The sequence below is a fragment of the Lissotriton helveticus genome, chromosome 7 (assembly GCF_964261635.1).
Source record: "Lissotriton helveticus chromosome 7, aLisHel1.1, whole genome shotgun sequence".
Lineage (NCBI taxonomy): Eukaryota > Metazoa > Chordata > Amphibia > Caudata > Salamandridae > Lissotriton > Lissotriton helveticus.
In genome coordinates, this window is record NC_136068.1 from 1509015071 (window position 1) to 1509035422 (window position 20352).

A 20352-nucleotide genomic window follows, 5' to 3' on the forward strand; every position below is an offset into this window, starting at 1 on the left:
TCAATGTGTACTTGTATCAATGATTCTATAAGAAGGTAAGTATGTGTTAGTATATGTTTGAAAATGTAAGGTGCTCTATGTTTAACTGTATAGACAAGAAAATGGAAGTGTCATTGATTCTTTAACAGGACTGACTACGTGTGTGAGTAACTCCATGGATGAGTGGCAGAATGTGAGTGTCTGTATAGGTGTATGAGTGCATATGATAGTGTTGTAAAGATGAGTGATTGTATGTATGAATGATTGTATGGGTGAATGAGTGAATGTGTGTGTAGACATAGCAATCAGTGAGTTCGTATGTAGTAACTAGTATTGGTGTGTCAATGGTTTCAAAAATTATACTCTGTATTTAACACTGGGTGAAACAGAGGTTATATTAAAATGTGAGGAGATGCATTGTATTGTCACATGAATGATATCATCAGTGATGTGGTCATTGATGTCAAATCAGATGTCATCAGTGATGTCATCAGTGATGTCATTTGAGATGTCATCAGTGATGTCATCAGTGATGTCACTGACCATGTCATGAATGATGTAATATGTGACATCATCAGCAGTGGATTGCGGGTGCGCGATATATAGTTAGTGCAACTAACTATATATGGAATTTCAATGGTTTTGTGTGAGTAAAATAAGGTTTTGTAAATGCTAATTCCTAACTATATATGGTCTATAACCTATGGTTTTTTCAGTGAATTTTCAAGGTTTTGTAAATGCTAATTCCTAACTATATATGGTCTATAACCTATGGTTTTTTCAGTGACTTTCATTGGTTTTTTAACAGCTAATATCTGTAGCTGTAAAATGTATTCTTCTTTAAATCCAAAAATATATTTTATATGTTTATGAATAATTTTTTTTTAAAATATTTTTTTTTCTTCGTTCCCGCTTCGCGAATCGGGAAGCTTCCCGTTAGCTGACCTTGATGCCGCGAAATAGACCGCGAGCCGGTAAACGTTTCTTTACCGCAACTGCCGCGTTAGAAAACAACATCGTGACGCCTCCCGTCCGCATGACGTTTCACGTTGTCGCGTGATACGTCATATGACGTGCTACGTTAGCGAACTGGTACGCGAAGCGAGTCGCAAAGCGCAGGTTTCTGGAAGCAAACCGGGAGGCCCTGCAAAGCGCTTAACGTAAACACAGCAGGTCATGTGACTTGGTAATAACACTTTTCATTGGTTCATTTCACTTTTGGTTTCCTAATGATGTAAGACTAGGTCATATAATCTAAAATGAACACTTTTCATTGGTTGAGAACTCTTGTTTTTCCCAAATGATGAAAATCCCTCCTTCTTTCCTCACTCTGACTTTCATCATTGTGAGAGAAAGACCCTTTGTGATCACTGAGCAATGGCTTCTTTAGTAGCTTCAGCTGGTGCTTCCCCACCACCTCCACCACCTCCAAGGAAGAGTGGACCACCTGCTCAAGTTATAATTCAACAAGAAGAGGAAGAAGAGGAACAGAACGACGAGCACGAAGAGAGGCAGTTTTTGCCTGAGGAGCCCAGGACGTCTCACCGGAAAGAAAACTTAATTTGGCAATTTTTTAAAATTCCCAAAGGTCAGAAAAAAGTAAATGCAAGATACGTAACTTGCCTTATATGTCAAGATAGACTGTCCAGAGGAACCGAGAAAAAATACAGTTTCGGAAACTACACAATGCATCGCCATATGACTAGGTGGCATCCTAACAACTACAGTGCTGCACAGTTTCGGAACGACCTAGATAATCTCCCTATTATGGCCAGAAGATCTGTTGTACCGGAAGTAACGGGACCAGAGGGCAGGGAGATGGTGCCAAATATACAAATGAGATTTGGTGAAGTAAAACACATCTGCGTATATTGCGATGGATTCATTTGCTACGGAGAAAGAAGCATCACTCTGATCAACAGAGCTATTGACTATCATATGCAAGTTTGTACGAAACGCCCAAAATAATAAATACTTTTTTTTTGTTTTGTTGCTCCTGTTGAGCCCTTTACAATGAATCGTTTTCATTGCCCCCTCCAAGAAAAACCCAAAAAAATATAAAACTGTTCAGAAAATTTCAAAAAAAGTAAAAAAATGTTCCGAAAAATAATAAAAAAAATATAAAACAACAAAAACAATAAAAAAAAAAGTTCTTTTCAGAACTACCTCCCTGTTATTAAAAAATTGGTACAATATTTGGAACTGTGCCAACCTCTATTTCTCTTAGTTCGCTTCCCAGTTCGCTCGCCGGTACGCGAACCGGAAGCGAACCAAAAACAGTAAGTATAAGGGAAGGAAACAGACACTTATGTTAAAAGAAAGACAGCTATAGGGGAGTAAACTAGAGATACTATTACCCGTAATCCACTGCTGATGATGTCACATATTACATCATTCATGACATGCTCAGTGACATCATCAGCAGAGGATTGCGGGTTTTTTGGCAACGTGCCTTATCCACGGTTTAATAACGCTGCCTTTTGCTTTATATAAGTTTTCAAATTGTATGAAATATATACCAATAGGTCGTTATGAACCTTTAGGTAGTGCTTTTCTTCATGAGGTCTGGTCGCTTCCATACACATACAGATGTTTCAAAGATGATCAAGAAGTTTATCTGAATGGAGAGGAATGCACTGAGACGCCAGATCATTCACTAATGTGTAGGCACATACAGTTACACGGTTCATGCAACAAACACCGACCAAATATGGCTTGCGTGTTGCAAGGCACGCCAGTTCCTGCTATCATCCCCACGTTCAAGTTGTTGGAAAATGGTAGTTATTTGATGCTCAATAATGAAGATTGTTCTGGGTTAATTAAAAGTATTCCTTTTATCGTAACAGTAAGTGAACGGGTTATTTGCTGCAGAAATGTTCTATTTCCTCCCACACATGAACATAGGGAGTTTTCAATCTCGCCACAAATACCAACCTTGGGAGCAGATTTCAACGGCATGGCAAGAATAAGAGCTCTTTTGTCTCAGAGAGAGGTGGCCTTGAGTTCGGCCCGTGAAACTTTCGTGCTTCACATAGCGAACACCCGTACAGAGGTGCAGACCCTTTTCAATTCAGATTTGCCTTTCCATTTCAGCAAGATGGTTCGGAATATCTTTAACGCATCCTCCACAAAGGCCCTGGCGCACTTTTTTAAAGTTGTTACCAGTGGTCTCGTGACTTCATTTGAGAAAATCTTTGGAGTCATCCCTGCTTTCTTTCATTCTTTTTTTTCCACTCTGCTTCGTGGATTGCCATTTTTACTTGCATTACCAGCGGACGCTCTTGTGCTTTTTTACATTTTTAAATATGGATGTCCCTCCTATGCAACCTCCCGCCCTGCAGCTGCTGACACTGTTCCGCAATCGCATGCTAGAATATTATGGCACAATGCCGTTGGCGATATTAAGCACGGCATATGGATTATCTTTTCGATTCTCCTACTTCACCTGTGTCCAGCCTGTATTTCACTGCCTGACCTGTGATTTCGATTGGGCCATTGATTTGTGTCTCTGCGGACCGGTTTCTCCTGACGTCGACTTTAATCAGCTGATGACTCCTATCATTACTCACGAGTTGGTTTGTCCTGGCGAAAGGATTATGGCTGTGGCATTGATGCATGGACTAATTGGTCCCTGGAATTTACTGGCGGCAACACAGTCTTTCTTGGAACAGAGCTTTCTTGAAAACCCACCGAGCTGTCCTCTGATGGTGATAGAGGATCCGGTGCTGGGAGAGCACGTATGTTCTTTTCCGCTTTTAAATTGGATGGCTGAACTCTTTTCGGATGAAGACGGTGACTTCCTATTGGAGGCTGTTGCAGCTTATTTTGCATACACAGTTATGTCATAGACCTTTTTCATTTTTGATATGCTGAGTACTAGCATTTCATTGACAATTCATTGACTTATTTGTCAAGTTTTTATTATTTAGCTTGCCTATTGGCTTAAGACTTGATAAAGTACTTGGCTGTTTTATTTTTCTTTAGCATTAAATTTTCCTAGTTTTTAATATTTTACCTTGCAGACCGTCCACATATAAAGTTGCAATCTGCTCTCATGAGATGGCACTTCTATTATCTTATTCAGTTCGTTTCCGGATCATGGGGAGGTGTCATCTAGGTCCTGGATATCTTTACACCGTGTTAAGTTAGCATGGGCTCATTACCGGTTTAAACGCCATTTTTCCTTTTTTGCAACTTCTGCACACGACACTTAGTTGTTGCTTTAGCTTTCAACCTAATAGTTCATCGTGATTTACATGAGAATAATATGTTATTGCTCTACTATCTGCTTTACTTGTTAACTATATCTGTACAGCGACTGCTGAAGTTTCAAGAACAACACGATACAGAATTGTTATGAGGTCTGATCTCCACGACTTCATACTCATAACATAAGTGCAGCTTCTGCCAATTCTGGGCATGAGGCGGGTTTTATATTGCTTTGCCGAACACACATACACAACACTTGATGCGGTTCACATGAAGAGAGAGCTGGTGTATGCTGATGTGATTCCTTCAAATCTAAGACACTAAAGTATGGGCACGCCCTAAACCAACACAAAGAGACCTTCTTAGCAAATAATATAATATGTGTATTAGGGAGGGTGAGATATAAGCAGCCGCGGGCCGTGGAGGGAGTTACGATGGGGCAGGGAGGCGGGGAGGGGGAGGGGCAGGGTGGAGCCCTCTCCACCCTGCCCCTCCCCCTCCCCGCCTCCCTGCCCCACCGTAACTCCCTCCACGGCCCGTGGCTGCTTATAAGTGTTGATAACTCTTATTCATTTACAGCATGTTAACATACTGTCACCATTCGCTTTTTATGTACTAGTAACTATGCTGGTAATTTTGCTACTGATAATATGTGTACTTGTATTATCTAAGATACTACGCCTGAGAAGACGGCATTAGTAAATAAACATTTCAAATACACATGTGTTCTTCTTAACTCCATGTTCTGGTTTCTAAGAAATATATAACGACCGACTGTTCATGAGTTCCACGTATCCTGAGGTACTATAAGTTCATATTCTGGATTGTCTAAACATTAAGAGTTTGTTATATCCAATGTGACACTGTACCTAGCTTGCTAAGGGGTTTTTGATTACTAAGGTGAGTTTTGGGACACCCTAATTCGCCGAGGTTCCAAATCTCTGTCCACAGTTCTGTGTGAGAACAGAAACCCTGCGACAGGGGCACCCCTCAGCCTTGCTGGAGCTTCATCACACTTGCGATACAACTCCAGCAATGCGCCAACTTTACGGCACAAATACGTCACGCATCTGTGCTGTTTTTGCCCCATGATGCGCCGCATTGTAAATGCAGCACACCATAGGTGACGGAACAGCGGCACAGAATGACTAACACATCCCTGGTGATGCGCCAGTCATCATAAATCTATCCCTATGCTTCTTATCTTGTTCGAGATGAACCGCCATATGTATCATCAAAGTTTTTTGCATTTCCTAAATAGCGAACTTTAAGGAATAAATAGCGATTCTTTACCATTCCTAGTTTGCGATTAGCTATTTGCTAATTACAAATTACCCATTCATTTCCTTCATTTCCATAGGGCGGTTGGACTCACTTTTAGCTCGAACGGCTGAATGGATTTCCACGAAACTTGGCAAAATTGTAGGGACTGGTAGCCCGATGTGCCTTTGCTATGTCTCAAGATATATGCTCCAGTGGTTTTTACGAAAATTAACTTTGAAAAATATATATTGGGCTACATTGGCCTATATATATGTTGGAGCCCAAATGTAGCCCAATGAAGCCCAATGAAGCCCAATGTAGCCCAATGTAGCCCAAAGATGGCCGCCAGAGACAAAAAAAACAAATGTAGCCCAAATATCAGCCAGATGTAGCCCAACTATAGCCCAGTGACAGAATGACCAATCAGCTTCGCAAACCTCCGTTACGCGAAGCGGAGCGCTGTTACAGATATTTATCTTTTTTTGAACGTTAATTTCTCAAAATCCACTAGAGCACATATATTGAGACCTAGCAAAGGCACATCGGGCTACCAGTCCCTAATATTTTACCAAGTTTCGTGAAAATCCATTCAGCCGTTCGATTATTATTATTATTTTTTTTTTTTGCCCCGCGGGGCCCTTTTAAAACCTCCACATCAAACCTAGGGGGTCAGCGAGGATCTACTATTCCCCCTTATGGTCATTTGCCCCTTCGCTTTGGCCTCCTCTTGTCTCTCGATCCTACAGAGAGACAAGATGGCGGCCGCTACGGACTGTTTGGAATGTTGACAGACGCCGGAGAACCAATCAGCTTCGCTTCACAAAGCTCCGTTGCGCGAAAAGTACGCGTCCTGGAGCGCTGCCCGGTCCGCTGTTACAGATATATATCTTTTTTTAAACGTTAATTTCTCAAAATCCACTGGAGCACATATATTGAGACCTACAAAAGGCACATCGGGCTACCAGTCCCTACAATTTTGCCAAGTTTGGTGCAAATCCATTCAGCCGTTCGGGCTAAAAGTGAGGCCAACCGCCCTATGGAAATTAACATTGGAAAAACACGTTTTGGGACCCCCCTTTTTTCTCGGCCCCCCCTTGACAAACCCCCCCCAAATTTTCAGGGGCTGCTCAGAAACAAAATGTTCCATTTTCCTGAAAATTTCATCCAATTCCGTCCACAAACTCCAAAGTTATTAGACATAGAATTTTCAAAAATCCCATAGAGAAAAAATCCTAACTATATATACCTACTGGCGACCGCCAGTAGGTAATATATGTGTTTGAAAAACAGTAAAAAAACTACGTACATTCAATTCTATAGAAGATGGTGAAATAAATAGAAAAGAAATCTTAATTCTTTCTGGTTTGCCATTGTTTGAAGAGGCTTAAATAAATATAGATTTTTTCGGAAGAGAGTAAACTCAAATAGGAAGAGATAATTAGTTGTATCTCTATCCTTCAATTGCTTGCACTATTTTTCCCTAGGCATCATTTTCATTATTCCCTGTATTATTACCCAGATGCCGTGTGGTTACTTGGGTTCCCCCTGTATTATAAGTGATGGCCCATTCAAGCACACCAAAACTGTGTGTGGCTGTGTAGGAGGAATACATAAAGCCTATTGGACTTGGCCCTTTTTGCAGGGTCATCCCTGAGCTTTTTGCCTTCCTCCTGGTATTTTTTTCTGACCTGGTGTTGATGGTTTTAGGATTCCGGGCACTTTATCACTGCTGTTCAGTGTTAGAGTGCATGTGCTCTCTTTGATAAACATGGTAAGATTGGTCTACACCTGTTTGGCGTGTTTAATTTACCTATCAGTGTCTTGTAAAGTGGCATCCCATATACCCAGGGCTAGTAAATTAAATGCTACTGATGGATTGCTGGGCTGCTTGCGCCACTCACCAAAGTATCCTTTCAAACCTGTCTCAGGCCTCTGGCATTGCAGGGCCTGCACGCGCAGTTCACTTCCACTGTGACGTGGCACGTAAAGTGGTTGCCACGTCTATGACTCTCCTTTTACTACATATCGGTCACCGCTAAGGTAGGCCCTAGCTAGTGCTATGGGCAGGGTGCAATGTAGGTAAAAGGTGGGACATGTGCCTTAATTCTGTGTCATGTCCTAGTAGTGACAAACAGCCTATTTGTTTTCTCACTGCTGTGAGGCTGCCCTCTCATAGGAATGCATTGGGGATTCCCTGATATGTGTTTCAGTGGTAATTTCTCACATGAGAGGAGTAGCGTGCTCAAATTTGATATGTTTGGAATAGTGGTAGTAAATGCTTGCATGATGGTGTTTTCAGATTTATTATCACTATTTTGGAAATGCCAATTTTAGAAGTGGGCATTTTAGTGTGCTATGTGCTTTTGTGCCTGCCTGTTGTGTATTGCATGTCTGGCTCTGGGTGACAGTGGCTGGGAGGTGCAGTGGCTCCAGAGGGGCTGGGTGAGTCAGTGCTAGGCTGAATAAGCTGATCTGCATTTGGAGTAGTGGTAGGAGTAGCACCTGACCCTGAATAGGACTGTGCCTGCCTTCCACAATGCTTGCTTCACTCCCCTGTGGTGTGTCTGGGGCCAGAGCCTACACCAACAATGGTGATTGTAGTGCACTTGTTAAGTGCCCCCCAGAACTTTTTGGACCAGGTCCAGTGCCCTGTGCCAGGGCAGAACAAAGACTTTATAGGATATAAATATTGGAGCTGTGACCCCATATGTGGAGCTTACTGAACTGATGCTGGTTGGCGGACTGCTGGGTTCCAGGAGGGACTGCCTCAAAGGGCTACCCCTCTGGCAGAGGGCCCTGTGAGCTGGCCTGCCTGGGCCCAGCCAAGCCCTGCCCTATATGCCCTCTGAAGTTCAGCACTGGTGAAGCGCTTCATAGTCTCTGCCTCTGTTCCTGGGGCTGAGTGCAAGCATAGTAGTCTGGGTGTTCACAGCATGTGCAATACTCCCCCGTCTGTATGATTTCCTTGGACATCTGGTTTTGCCGAGGAGAACATGCCAGGATGAGGGCAGGAGATTCTGAGCCGGATTGAGATTTCACTCCATATTCTCAGGCTGTTAGGATTCACCAGGTACTCAGGCACCAGCGCCTGACTGTGAGCGGGGCTCCTGTAAGAAGGAGGAGAGCCCTGCGTAGTTACTGAGGCAGGCAGAAGTGAAGCCTAGTTGCAGGCAGACCAAAGTCCACTGGCAGTCTGTTGAGGGGGTAGGGCCGGCCGTAGAAAACCAAGCTGGAGGGAGAATGGAGGAAATGCCACCCAGCAAATTAGCCTGAGCTGTTGTTGCTTAACTATCATCACAGTTGCGCCGCTGGATTGCGGGCAGCTGCAACATCGGGGGCATTCTTTTGAGGAGACAAGGGTGAGTTGCATCCCTGCCCCCTTTGCATTACGGGCATTGTTTCTGCTGCACCAGGAGCTAGGGGGCTAGTTTGGAGGCCTTGTGAGGGCAGGGCCATTGCCCATTCTGAGTCAGAGGACAGGAGAAAAGAACAAGGGGCGGCTTTCCTCCCCCCTCGGTGCCCGAGATAGGGAGAGGCCTCCTATGTGTGTTTTGACACAGAGGAGGGGGGGTGATTCGGGCCTAATGCACTCCCTAAATATCGGGGGGAATTTTTCCCTAAGGTGGAATTGCAGGGCATGGGAACACTGACTTGGGGAGAGTGTCACGGAGGGAGGGGATTTGGGCCTCCTGCAAAGTCTTGCCATAATGTGCTGATGCTGTTGGTGTGATGTGCGCACCCATGGTCAGTTACGTTTACAACTGAGTTTTGTTAATGAGAGGGGTATTGTGACCCGTGTTTACTATGGTGCACTGAGGCGGTATATGTGTAATATGCGCTTCTATGAAATGCTGATGATTAGGATGTATGCCTAAGGTGTTTTTGCTGAGTGCACTATTGCCAGTAGTTACTGGTTGTCTCCACTAATTGTGAGTTGTGATATGGTGATGGTGGCCCAATTGGCCATGTAGTATATATAATCCTTGTAAAGTCATGCCAGGTGGCACAGTGTATATATGTGATTATGTTCCAATGTGTTTTATGAGCAATACAAAGGCTATTTTTGATATAACCTTACGTAGAGTTTCTTTTGTGGTGTGCCTAGTGTGTCGCTGCTGTGTGAGTGTGCTGCGCAAACGCTTTACACATTGCCTCTGGCATATGCCTGACTGCTCTGCCAAGCTACTAAGGGGTTATCTTTGGTGTGTAACTCCCTTGCCTTGACTAGTGGCGGTTTCTGCCTGGCTTAGGCGCTTGCCCTGGCCAACCAGAAATCCCATTTCTAACAAAGCCCAACTGTCAGCTACACCTAGGCATGCGACCCAGAGACAAGCTGCATACACTAAATGGCCATGGAAGGAAAATGCCAACTTTCTAAAAGTCAGGCAAAAAGGGGGTTAGGCCCGAGAAACAGTAGCCGGGTAGGGCCTTAATACCTGGTACCCAAAAAGGAACCAGGCTACTTCTTAATTTGTCTGCTATATGATTCAAGCAGAGATCAATGGAAACATTTCAATTGATCTGCTCATTTATTTAACCTTTGCGCATAAAAATGTTATATGTCTTTTTTTATTCAAAATGCGTATGAAATGAGACAAGCACTTGTTCATATACAACACACATACAAAAAAAAGTATATACTCATGACATGACTACGTATAGAAAAACAAATGTTGATACACCAATCAAAGTTAACAAACAGGCAGGCCCTTCAAACTACAATTCATTTTATCATAGAATGAGAATGCCAGACATTGGGAACAATAATGGAACCTGTCGGGGTAAAATCAGCATTACAATTCAACATCCAACATATGCCAATTCTTCAATGTAACAAATAAAGTTTCACGTTTCGTTCTGAATGAATCAAAGTTGAAAAGCACGCATAATAGGTTGAATGCATACCTGGAAAACATTTTTTTTTAAACTTCAGCTTTGCTCCAGTCTTTATTTACTGCGGAGGTCACTACTTGCAACAATGTAGCAATTGGAAATGGCTCCGCAACTCTGAAACACAAACGGATTAAGTGTTTCAGTTTGTCCCGTGCTCATGAGTGGTGCACGCTGTCTATACTTGAGGACTATGGGGCTCATTAGGATGTTGTGACATTCTCCACCGCCGAGTCGGCAGTGGCGACCGCCACAACATCGTAACGAGCGAAACCCCCCGCCATATTACAATGGCGTGGGATTTTGCGGCGGACGCAAAGTGCATCCACCGCTTTTACGGCCGGTCGGCAATCGTTACGATTGCCTGCCAGGCATACTGGGGACTAATATTGTGCAGTGCCTACTAGGCACCACCATCCAAATTAGCATGGGTTAAATCAAAGGACTTTCCATGGCGGCAATGCCGCTATGGAAAGGCAGGCGGGAATTGCTTCGGGGGGCCTGTTGCAGGCCCCTGGGAGTTGGGGGGGCTGTACTTGAGGGTTACCTATTATACCCCCCTACATTGCCGTGCTCAAAGTGGCAGGCACTGTGCAAAATGCCTCTTTGGCATTGCGGTGGGTGCTGCTTACAGCAGCACCCGCCGCAATGTTGAATATGTGGCACCCCTGGCTGTTGGTCCTATTTTCGCCCGCCATCCTAATGGGGCCCTTAGTTCTTTCTTAATCCGCTGGAAGATCCATGCAGGATTTTTGACACAGATGCAGCACTCCTACAGAAAGAAGACTATTTGATTTTAAAATGTAACAGTGCCCTTACTGGATTAAATGAAATGACAGAATTATCCAGGGCATGACTTTGACCCTAATCCCATTCATTCTGCTTGACAGCTGAGAGAAACTACAGCTCCCAGAACACATTGCCGGTGCAAAATGTAATTCTGACAGGGAACCTTCACACTTGTCCCACCATCATTGGCTCAACAGCAGAAACTACATTGTCCACAATTCAATGCACCAATTAGTGTTTTAAACCTTATACCAACAGGAAATGCATGTTGCTGCCCGAGTCGCGCAACGTAATTGGAAGGAAAACGCTGAACAAGCATGTATCTTCCAGCCGATTAAGCAATAACATAGTCCTGAAGTATAGACAGCGTGCACCACTCGCAAGCACGGGACAAAGTGAATCCTCAATCCGTTTGTGTTTTCAGAGACGCGGAAGCCATTTCCGATTGATACATTGTTGCAAATAGTGACCTCTGCATGAAATAAAGCTGACGTTTGAAAACAGAAGTTTTCCAGGTATGCGTTCAAGCTATTACCCACGCTTTTCAACTTTGATTCAGTCAGACTGAAACTTGAATGCGCTTTTGTTCCATAGACGGGATATAGACACCGAGGAAAACGTGTCTAAATGAATATTTGCAGCAGTTCCTGTCACAACAGGGATTCTTTCACAAAAAACTTTCCCTATCAGTGACAAGGGACACCACTGATGGTAATAAGTGGCACCCATCGGGTAATTTAATTTGATCTAGTTTCTACGTACAGTTCAGACAAAGGGAGGGCCTGAAAAGAACCCATAGCCTTCTTTTTATGTTTTTATTTCTGCAGATTACACCAGTATTCATAATTCAGAAGTCCTGATGGGAGTCTCCGGAGTTCACAAGGGTCTTGAAATGCATCTGCATCGTGGTGTTACATTGAGGGATTGGCATATGTTGGCAGTTTACAGTTTGAGGGAATTGTAATGCTGATTTAACCCCAACTGGTTCCATTATTGTTCCCAATGTCTGGCATTCTGCTTCTATGATGAAATGAATTGTAGTTTGGAGGGTCTGCCTTTTGTTAACTTTGATTGGTGTATAAACATTTGTTTTTCTATATGTAGTCATGTAATGAGTATATACATGTTGTATTTTTGTATCTGAGTTGTATATTCATTCTGAATGAACAAGTGCTTGTCCCATTTCATACGTATTTTGAATAAGAAAAAGACATATAAAATGTATATATGAAAAGGTTAAATAAATAACCAGATCAATTGAAATGTTTCCATTGATCTCTGCTTGAATCATATAGCAGCCAAATTAAGAAGTAGCCTGGTTCCATAACAAAGGATTTTTCATTACAATTCCGAAGACACCAAACATGAACTGGTTATCTGCTCCCATTCAGATCACTTACTAAAGGTAAGAAGAAAATAACTCCAATGTTCTCCTATAGGGGAGTCAGGCCTTGAAGTAGTGAATAACGGATTTAAGAGTTGTTAACTACCAGTATATGTAAATCTTAAAAGTTCATGTCCTACTTTTTAAACATATTTGCACCCTGCCCTCTGGGCTGTCTAAGGCCTACCCTAGTGTAAACTTACATGCATTAAAAAGGGAGGTTTTTTCCCGGCAAAATGTTTATTTTGCCTGACATGGCATATTTAAAACTGCACACACAGGCTGCAGTGGCAGACCTGAGAAATGCTCTCAGTGCCACTTATGTGAGTGGCACAATCAATGATGCTGGCCCACTGGCAGCATTTCATTTACAGGCCCTGGTCATAGGAAGTGCCAATCAGTTCTGCAGGCCTACTTGTAGCTTTTAATATACAAGCCCTGGCCAAAGGTAGTGCCACTTTACTAGGGACTTACGTATAAATTAAATATGCCAGTTGGGTATAAGTTACTTCTGCCATGCTTTAAGGAACAAGCACACACACTTTAGCACTAGTTAGCAGGGGTAAAGTGCACAGAGTCCTAACACCAGCTAAAACGAAGTCAGCAAAACAGGAGGGTTGAAGGCAGAAAGTTAGGGGGAAACCCTCACCAAGGATGCCAGGTCACACATGAGGTGTGTCTGACACATGATGAAACTAGAATATCTGGATCAGAGAAAATCTGGCCCCACGTCCTTTCAAGTCTGAAGAAGTCTAAACTGGTGGCGACATTGTCTGTCTAAGCCCTTATTTGGGAGCACCCAGTTAATAGAATTATTCAAAGTGTTGACAAATTTAGAATAGCAGGAAGAAAATGATGGTGGAAATTAGTGATGTCACTTCCTGTAGGGATGGATTCCTGGAAATTAGGTCTGCTTGCCTAGTATCATCTATTAAAGACCGCTTTCGGGGGGAAACTAGTGATGTCTCTTCTATAGAGATGAATGCTGCAAAATGCAGTGTTTTCTCTTCCTGTAAAGAAGGATCGATGAAAATATAGTTATGGCAGCTCCTTCGGATATGGATGCTGTGAAATGGGGTCTTCTTGTGGGGCTTCTTTTAAAGATGATTTTGGCAGGAAACCTGCGATGTCACTTCTTGTATAGGTGGATGATGGGATATGCAGTGATGTCATTTCCTGTAGGGATATATGCTGAGGGTATGCTGGTATATACATTTCTTGTACGATGGATGATGGGGAATGAAGTCAACTTTCCTGGTTTCTTTCATTAAAAATAAGTTTGAAGAGAAACCAGTAACGCCACTCATTGAGTAAATGAATGCTGGGAAAAGTTGTGATATCACGTCCTGTAAAGATGGATGCTGGAAGAATACAGAGATGTTCCCTCCTGTAAAGATGGAGGCTGGTGAAGCCAGAGATGGATTCCTGTTGTGATGGATGCAGGAAAAGGAGATTGGCTTACCAGGTTTTGTCTTTAAAAGCAGGAGATTTACACATAGTAGCAGTCATATGTGTCTCTACACCCTTTACATGAGGAGATGGAGACATGTATGACTCAAAGTATGACTAGTAACCTTATGAGTGTATTTTAGGTGTAAATCACTCAAATGTAGTTCCACATAGCAGTGGTGGAGAACTAAAGAACTGAAAATAAAAGGAAAAACAAACAAGCATCACCTATGGAAAATAGTAAACATCTGACTGTCATCACACGTGGAAACATTTAAATGCTGCCCACGCTCTATTCTTCACTCTTCCCTTATGCTCTGTGACATTATGGAGCCAGACACCAGCTATAGTTGTACAGGTGTTGGTCTGCTTCTGAAACGCAATGTAATATATCTTTGTCTTTGTGTGGAGTAGTTAGTTATGGGATGAGTCAAGTATTTTGCTATAATTCATTAACAACCTAAATACTTGGAAACTTAACAGGTATTCTTACAGAAAATTCCATTTTTACAATGCTATTTATATAGGTATATGTAATGTATATGTATGTATGGTGTGTGATTTTCTTCAAGACTTGACTTGAGTTGATTTTAACTTGTTTCTGTGGTAGTGCTACTGATTTAAAATGGGTGTTCCTTAAATGAATTGCAAGTGACTAACCTTTTTGTAGCTGTTTTTGTATTTGAATGTCTCTCACTGTTTCTCCCTATCATTCCCTTTTCTCCTTCAACTTTGTAGTTAATATTCCAGAATATTTTGCCACTCCACTTCTCCACTTCCACTTTTTTACGTAAAACATAGAACTATGTTTGCATTATTTTACGTATTCTTGATGAAGAACAACTTATATGAGATAGAACCGGATAATACACATAAGAGAGTGGACCTTTGGAAATTGCATTAATGAGTATGTGAAGAAGTATTACTTCAGATACTGAAAAATGCCTTTCTTAATTACCCCTTCTCCACCAAATTATCCAGAGTCATATATGCTCCTTCTAGGAGCTGTATGTCCCAAAACATTTCTAGCTAGTAGAAAATCATTGCCAGCACATTTGTAATATTTATGTTATAATGCTCTGAAGTCTCGCTTGTGTAATTTTTCCTTTTGTACATCTCTGAGTACTAACGCTAAGATGCCTCCTAGTGAACATATGCTTACAAAAACAAATTATAAGACTCTGTAACAAAATATGTATTCCTGATTGAAATGCCACTTTAAGACTGGTGCATCATCTGAACAGAATCATTGGAATAGATTTCCTCATATTTTTGGTATGTATGGTTCACCTTATACTTACAAAAAACATATTAATTAGTAACATAAGTTGCTTCTCATTTGTCTTTTAGTTCCTTTTGGCTCCTGGTTTGACCATGTCAAAGGATGGATGGGGATAAAGGACAAGAGCAACATCCTCTTTATCACCTATGAGGAGCTTCTGAAGGTAAAGGACAGATACAGGTATTGTTCCTCCTCTTGCAATTGAGGAGTATGTTAAAGGCACATGAAAGGCAAGCAAAGACAATCAGTTTAATAATATGTTTTATAGTTTTAATGTAACACTATATCCCATGGTTCTAAAACCATTCATTCATATGGCATTGCTAATTAAGAACAGTGGTCTGTGAAATTTGCTTTCTTGTATTAATGGGATAGACCATCATTGTTTTCCGAAATTGTGTGTAATTACACAAAGAATAAATGTGCATTTCGTGCAATGTTTAATGTGAAATGCGACCACACATCGATTTTTAGCACCAGGACAGATTCAGACTAAGGGCCAGATGTATGAAGCTCAAATGGGTTCGCAAACGCCAAAATGTCGGCGTTTGCGAACTCATTTGAGCAAAATGGTATGTATGTAGCAAATTTCAGTGCAAAATAAGGAATCGCAAATTTGCGATTCCTTATTTTGCGATTGCATTTAAGGAATCTCAAAATTTGCGATTCCTTAAATGCAATGTATGAAGCAAAAAAATGTTGCTAATTGTCCCTAAGGAATCGCAAATTACCACCAACTTCAAGTTGGTGGTAATTTGCGAATTTCTTGAAAAATGCCAATTTTTGCATTTTTCAAAGTTCCATGTGATGCACATACATGCCCTTAGGGCATGTATGTGCACCACATGTGCATCCATGCTTATTTCAGGGTGCAACAGGGTATCCTTTGGACACCCCTGCACCCTTGAAATTATTCTCAATTTGCGATTTGCAAATTGCGAATCGCAAATTGAGAATAATTTCACATTCATTCCTATGGGCCTCCTCGCCCATAGAAATGAATGGGAAATTATTCCTTAATTGCGATTAGCAATTTGCTAATCGCAATTAAGGAATTTTAAGAAATCGCTAAAAAATAGCGGATTTCTATATACATACCATTTTGCAATTCTCAAATAGCGATTCCTTAAAAATCGCTATTTGAGAATCGCAAAAGTGTATCTTGATACATCTGGCCCTAAAACACTATGAATGACGTGTTGTTACGCAAAATGGCATAATAGTGTAATTTCAGCAGTTTTGCATAGCAAGTGTGTTGAAAAATTCTACAAATGACTCCATTGTAATTTAAATTCCTCTCAGACTTAATAGTGTATCATCACCAAGTACGTGTTCATTTTTTAGTCATACAACAAAAATAAATAAAGGGTTTTACCCCTGACTAGAACCCATTGACCCCAAATTAGGAATGCCAGCCTCAAAGCTGATGGCAGTTTCACATATGTAAGGTGTTAAAGCTAATACAGGAATAAGATGGTCTATTGCTGAGGTTACCTCAGGCCAATACCTTGATATGTTTGTTTTATTGGTAGATTCTCATAATTGGTAAAAAATCGCAACTTGAACGCACATTCTCCTCTTGGTGTTCCAAGGATGGCAGTCCTATAATAAGACAGTGTGGCTGTCATGTGGAGAGAGACAGGAGTCAGTTGCCACTTCGGAGAGTGCAGGCTGGCATAATGACAGATGATGCGCCTCTCTGCATACTGTACAGTGCAGTAGTGCGTTGCATCTGGTGTAGATTGAGGTCATGGCGTGGCTGTATTTACCTGTGTCTGCAGAGCTATGCTAGCCACAGATTTTAAACAAAAATTGCTTCCAATTTTTTATCTGAAACCACAGAGGAATGTTGATCGGCAGCAGCAGAGACTCCTAAAGAATGCATTCCTTACACTTACAATACAGTCTAAGACATAAACCCTTCCCAATGAAAGGGACTCTGAAATATGAAACAATTTAAACAGCATCGAGAGAGAGAGAGAAAGTGCGAGAGGGAGGGAGCGAGTCGGGGGCATTTCACCAACTGAAGTGAATTATTCAACAAATCAGGGTTGGCAAATCTTTAAACACCCTGTGCTAATGAATGTTGTCAAAAGGCAGACAGAGTAAACACTGAAAACAAACCTACTGAAAATCTTTCAAGAGCGACAACACGCTGCCTCGGTAAGTAAACAGTGTGAAGTCAACCCCAGGCGGAAATGAAACACCGAATTTTAACTTTCTGCTGGTGAATATAGATGCCTCTTCTGCTGTCTTTTAATTGGCCGATTTTATTCGGTATTTTGTGCTGCTGCGTGGCATTTTTTCTTCCATGATTTACAGTCTTTTTTGCACATGCAGGAGAGATCTGCATGTAATCTCTGCAAGGATGATAAGGTATCTTTATGTCTTGCTGTTCAGTAAATTCAATTGCACTTCTAAGTCACATAATATGTGTAAACAAAGTCCATTTTGCTGACCTTATCAGAAGGACAGACGACGTGGCGATTCAAGGTGTAGCCTGGTGAGAGTATCACTTCGCAAGCCCTTAAAACATTTACGGAGGGCGCGCTCCATAAATGGTTATTTTTTTATTTGAGGATCTGGGTGTCGTGTCCACTGTAAAGGGGTCCTTACAACAAACAGCAGCATCTGACCACATGGGTTTTTCGCAACTAAAAACATGAAAAGATTGCAGTTGGTGAATGAATTCGAGGTTTCCATGCCAGGGCTGCAGCTGCCTGTCAGATGCGCGGTATGCCACTGTGAAAGAGACGTTTTCAGGAGGGTGGGCACACGCGGCCAGCGTAATCCAGGCAGCTCTATTTCTATAGGACTACTTTTTCTGGGGGCAGTAGATTGAAGTCATGGTGGGAGCACATGCCGTGGCACCTTGACTTGAGAGCCGTGCACCTGTTAAAGGCACTCAGCGCCTGCTCTCACCGTGACAGGACACGGACCCCTCACCCCCTTCCCCTCTGTAGCGTCGTGCTCCACAATAACGACACTGCACTATATTGCATTTCACGTGCTCTTTATTCTGCATTCATACTGTTCCCTGTCCCTGCTCTAGCTCCACCCTCCAAACACTAGACTGCATCGCACAGTCTTACATCTCCCCCTTTCTTAACAAAATGAACTTGATTTCCACCATGTTCGTAATTCTGCAATCAGCCGCACAAGTTGGCGGACAGTCTGTTCAGGCCGCAGAGATACATCTCCAGGTATGAGCTCAAATTCAGTTCGTTCTTCAAGCAACAATAGTGTAGAGTCAGCGGTGGTCCTGTCTTTGGTCAATCTTTCTGTTATCTTAACACGAACGTCCTTGCTCTTATTCTCAGATTCCTCAGTCATCACGGTTCCTTCTCGCAGTGTGACTGCTAATGGCTCGGCTCGGTAGTAGCAGTCTGTCTTCCTTTGTGGCGCTTGTTTTTCCAAGCATCCGCTTGTAGTTTCGCTTCTTTTGTCCTTTCGGTCAGGAGCTACAATGTCCTCATGTTCGCACTCCGTCGTATCAGACAGTAAGGCATTATCCGAACTGATGGTCCTGGTTCGGTTCTGAGACCCATTTGCTGGCTCTCTTTGTCTTACCAGCTCCCACTCGCGCTCTGGATTGTTGAACTCTTTGACCACCCGGGTATGTGCAGGCTCCGCTCTCGTCCCCTTTTGTCTTCTTGATGAGGATCTATCTTTGTCAACATACTTTACCTTCCTGACAGAGTGATGGGACAGTCGTTTCCCAAACCAGTGTGTAGCATCCCATATGTTTGTTTTTCTTCTGAAAGCCCTTGGAGTCAACCTCGCAGACCCCGTCATGGATGACGGTACACTACTCAGGTCTGGATATAACTGCAACTGACATGACAAGTTGCCGGATGGGGTGATCAAATATTCTGAGCCATCGGCGTGAGATATGTTGCTTTGGACGGGCAGAAAGTTCTCTGAGTCCAGTGTGCGTTCAGGTGATTGATGCCATGGGCGTTGTCGTGAACTTGATTCTGTTGACCCGAGTGATCGTACCGACATGCCTTCTGAATCAGGGGAGTCTTTTGCTGATTTCCTTTGAGACCATTCTTTCAAGTGTGTTTTGACTGATAAATTTATTGAGCTGGTAGGCCGTGACGAACTGCTCTTAGAGTCGGAGCTATCTTTGGGACATTTCTTGGGGTACGTCTCTAGACATGTCTTTCGCAGCTGCTACAGTGGAAAGATTGTTTGTTAGCCAAGCATTTATTTCTTTTGTTGGATCCCAGGGCCTTTTGTCTCTGCCCCACTCGTATAATGTTAATTGTCTCCTCTCATTTCCCTCGTTGTCACGGGTGTCCTGAGTATATTTGCCTATCCCTTTCTGGTGTCTGAGTGAATCACCCCGTCTTATGCGGTTTGTTTCTTCTTTGTCTCGCTTGTTGGGTGCACTGATGTCTGTGTCATGGGAGTGATGTTTTCCACGGCTGGATACTTCTTCTGACTCGTCCACGAAGTTTAATGAGCAATGGGTTGCTCGGTGTGTTCATGTACCAGTTTCCAGGGTTGACATGACTGGTCCAGTTTTTTTTTTGTCATTTGTCATTCCTTCACACTTGTTGAGCAGGCTTTCAACTGTTCCATTTGTGTGGTGTGTCCCACTTGATTAGTTTGTGACATACGTTGAATGAGGTTATATCAGATAGACTGTCATAACCCTGGATCGTCCTGGTCTTTTGTTGGCCATCTTCCCTTGTCTTGTGTATGTTTGAATCAGAGTGTTTCATGTCACTTTGTCTTTCATGATGTCTTGTCTCTGGCTTGCCTTTACCCTCCCTCTTTCTAGTGTACTTGGTTTCTTGGGCTTTATGCTCTGACATGAGAGATGTCTCCTTTCTCTTTTCTTCCTTTCTTGCATGGAAGCGCAATTCTCTTGACGATTCTCTTGCTTTGGCTCGCTCTCCAGCTTCGGCTCTCCTGATGATTTCCTTTAGCGAGAATTGCCTTTGAAGTATCTTGCGCTGTGTGTCTGGTTGTGAACAGCTCTCAATTGCCCCGATACGAATTGCTTCCTCATTTGTGAATGTATTGAATTGGCATTATTGTACCAACTTTTGTAACCTTGTTATGAAGTTTGGTACTGATTCCCCTGGTTCCCGCCGTG

General features: G+C 42.5%; 1 protein-coding gene across 1 annotated transcript in view; it reads left to right on the forward strand.

Moving 5' to 3' along the window:
* Positions 1-20352, forward strand: part of LOC144767508 (sulfotransferase 2B1-like) — a 465586-nt gene that overhangs the window by 269885 nt on the left and 175349 nt on the right. The window contains exon 5 of the mRNA XM_078650925.1: positions 15314-15408. Within this exon, the coding sequence (XP_078507051.1) occupies positions 15314-15408 (95 nt within the window). The remainder of the gene's footprint in view (positions 1-15313; positions 15409-20352) is intronic.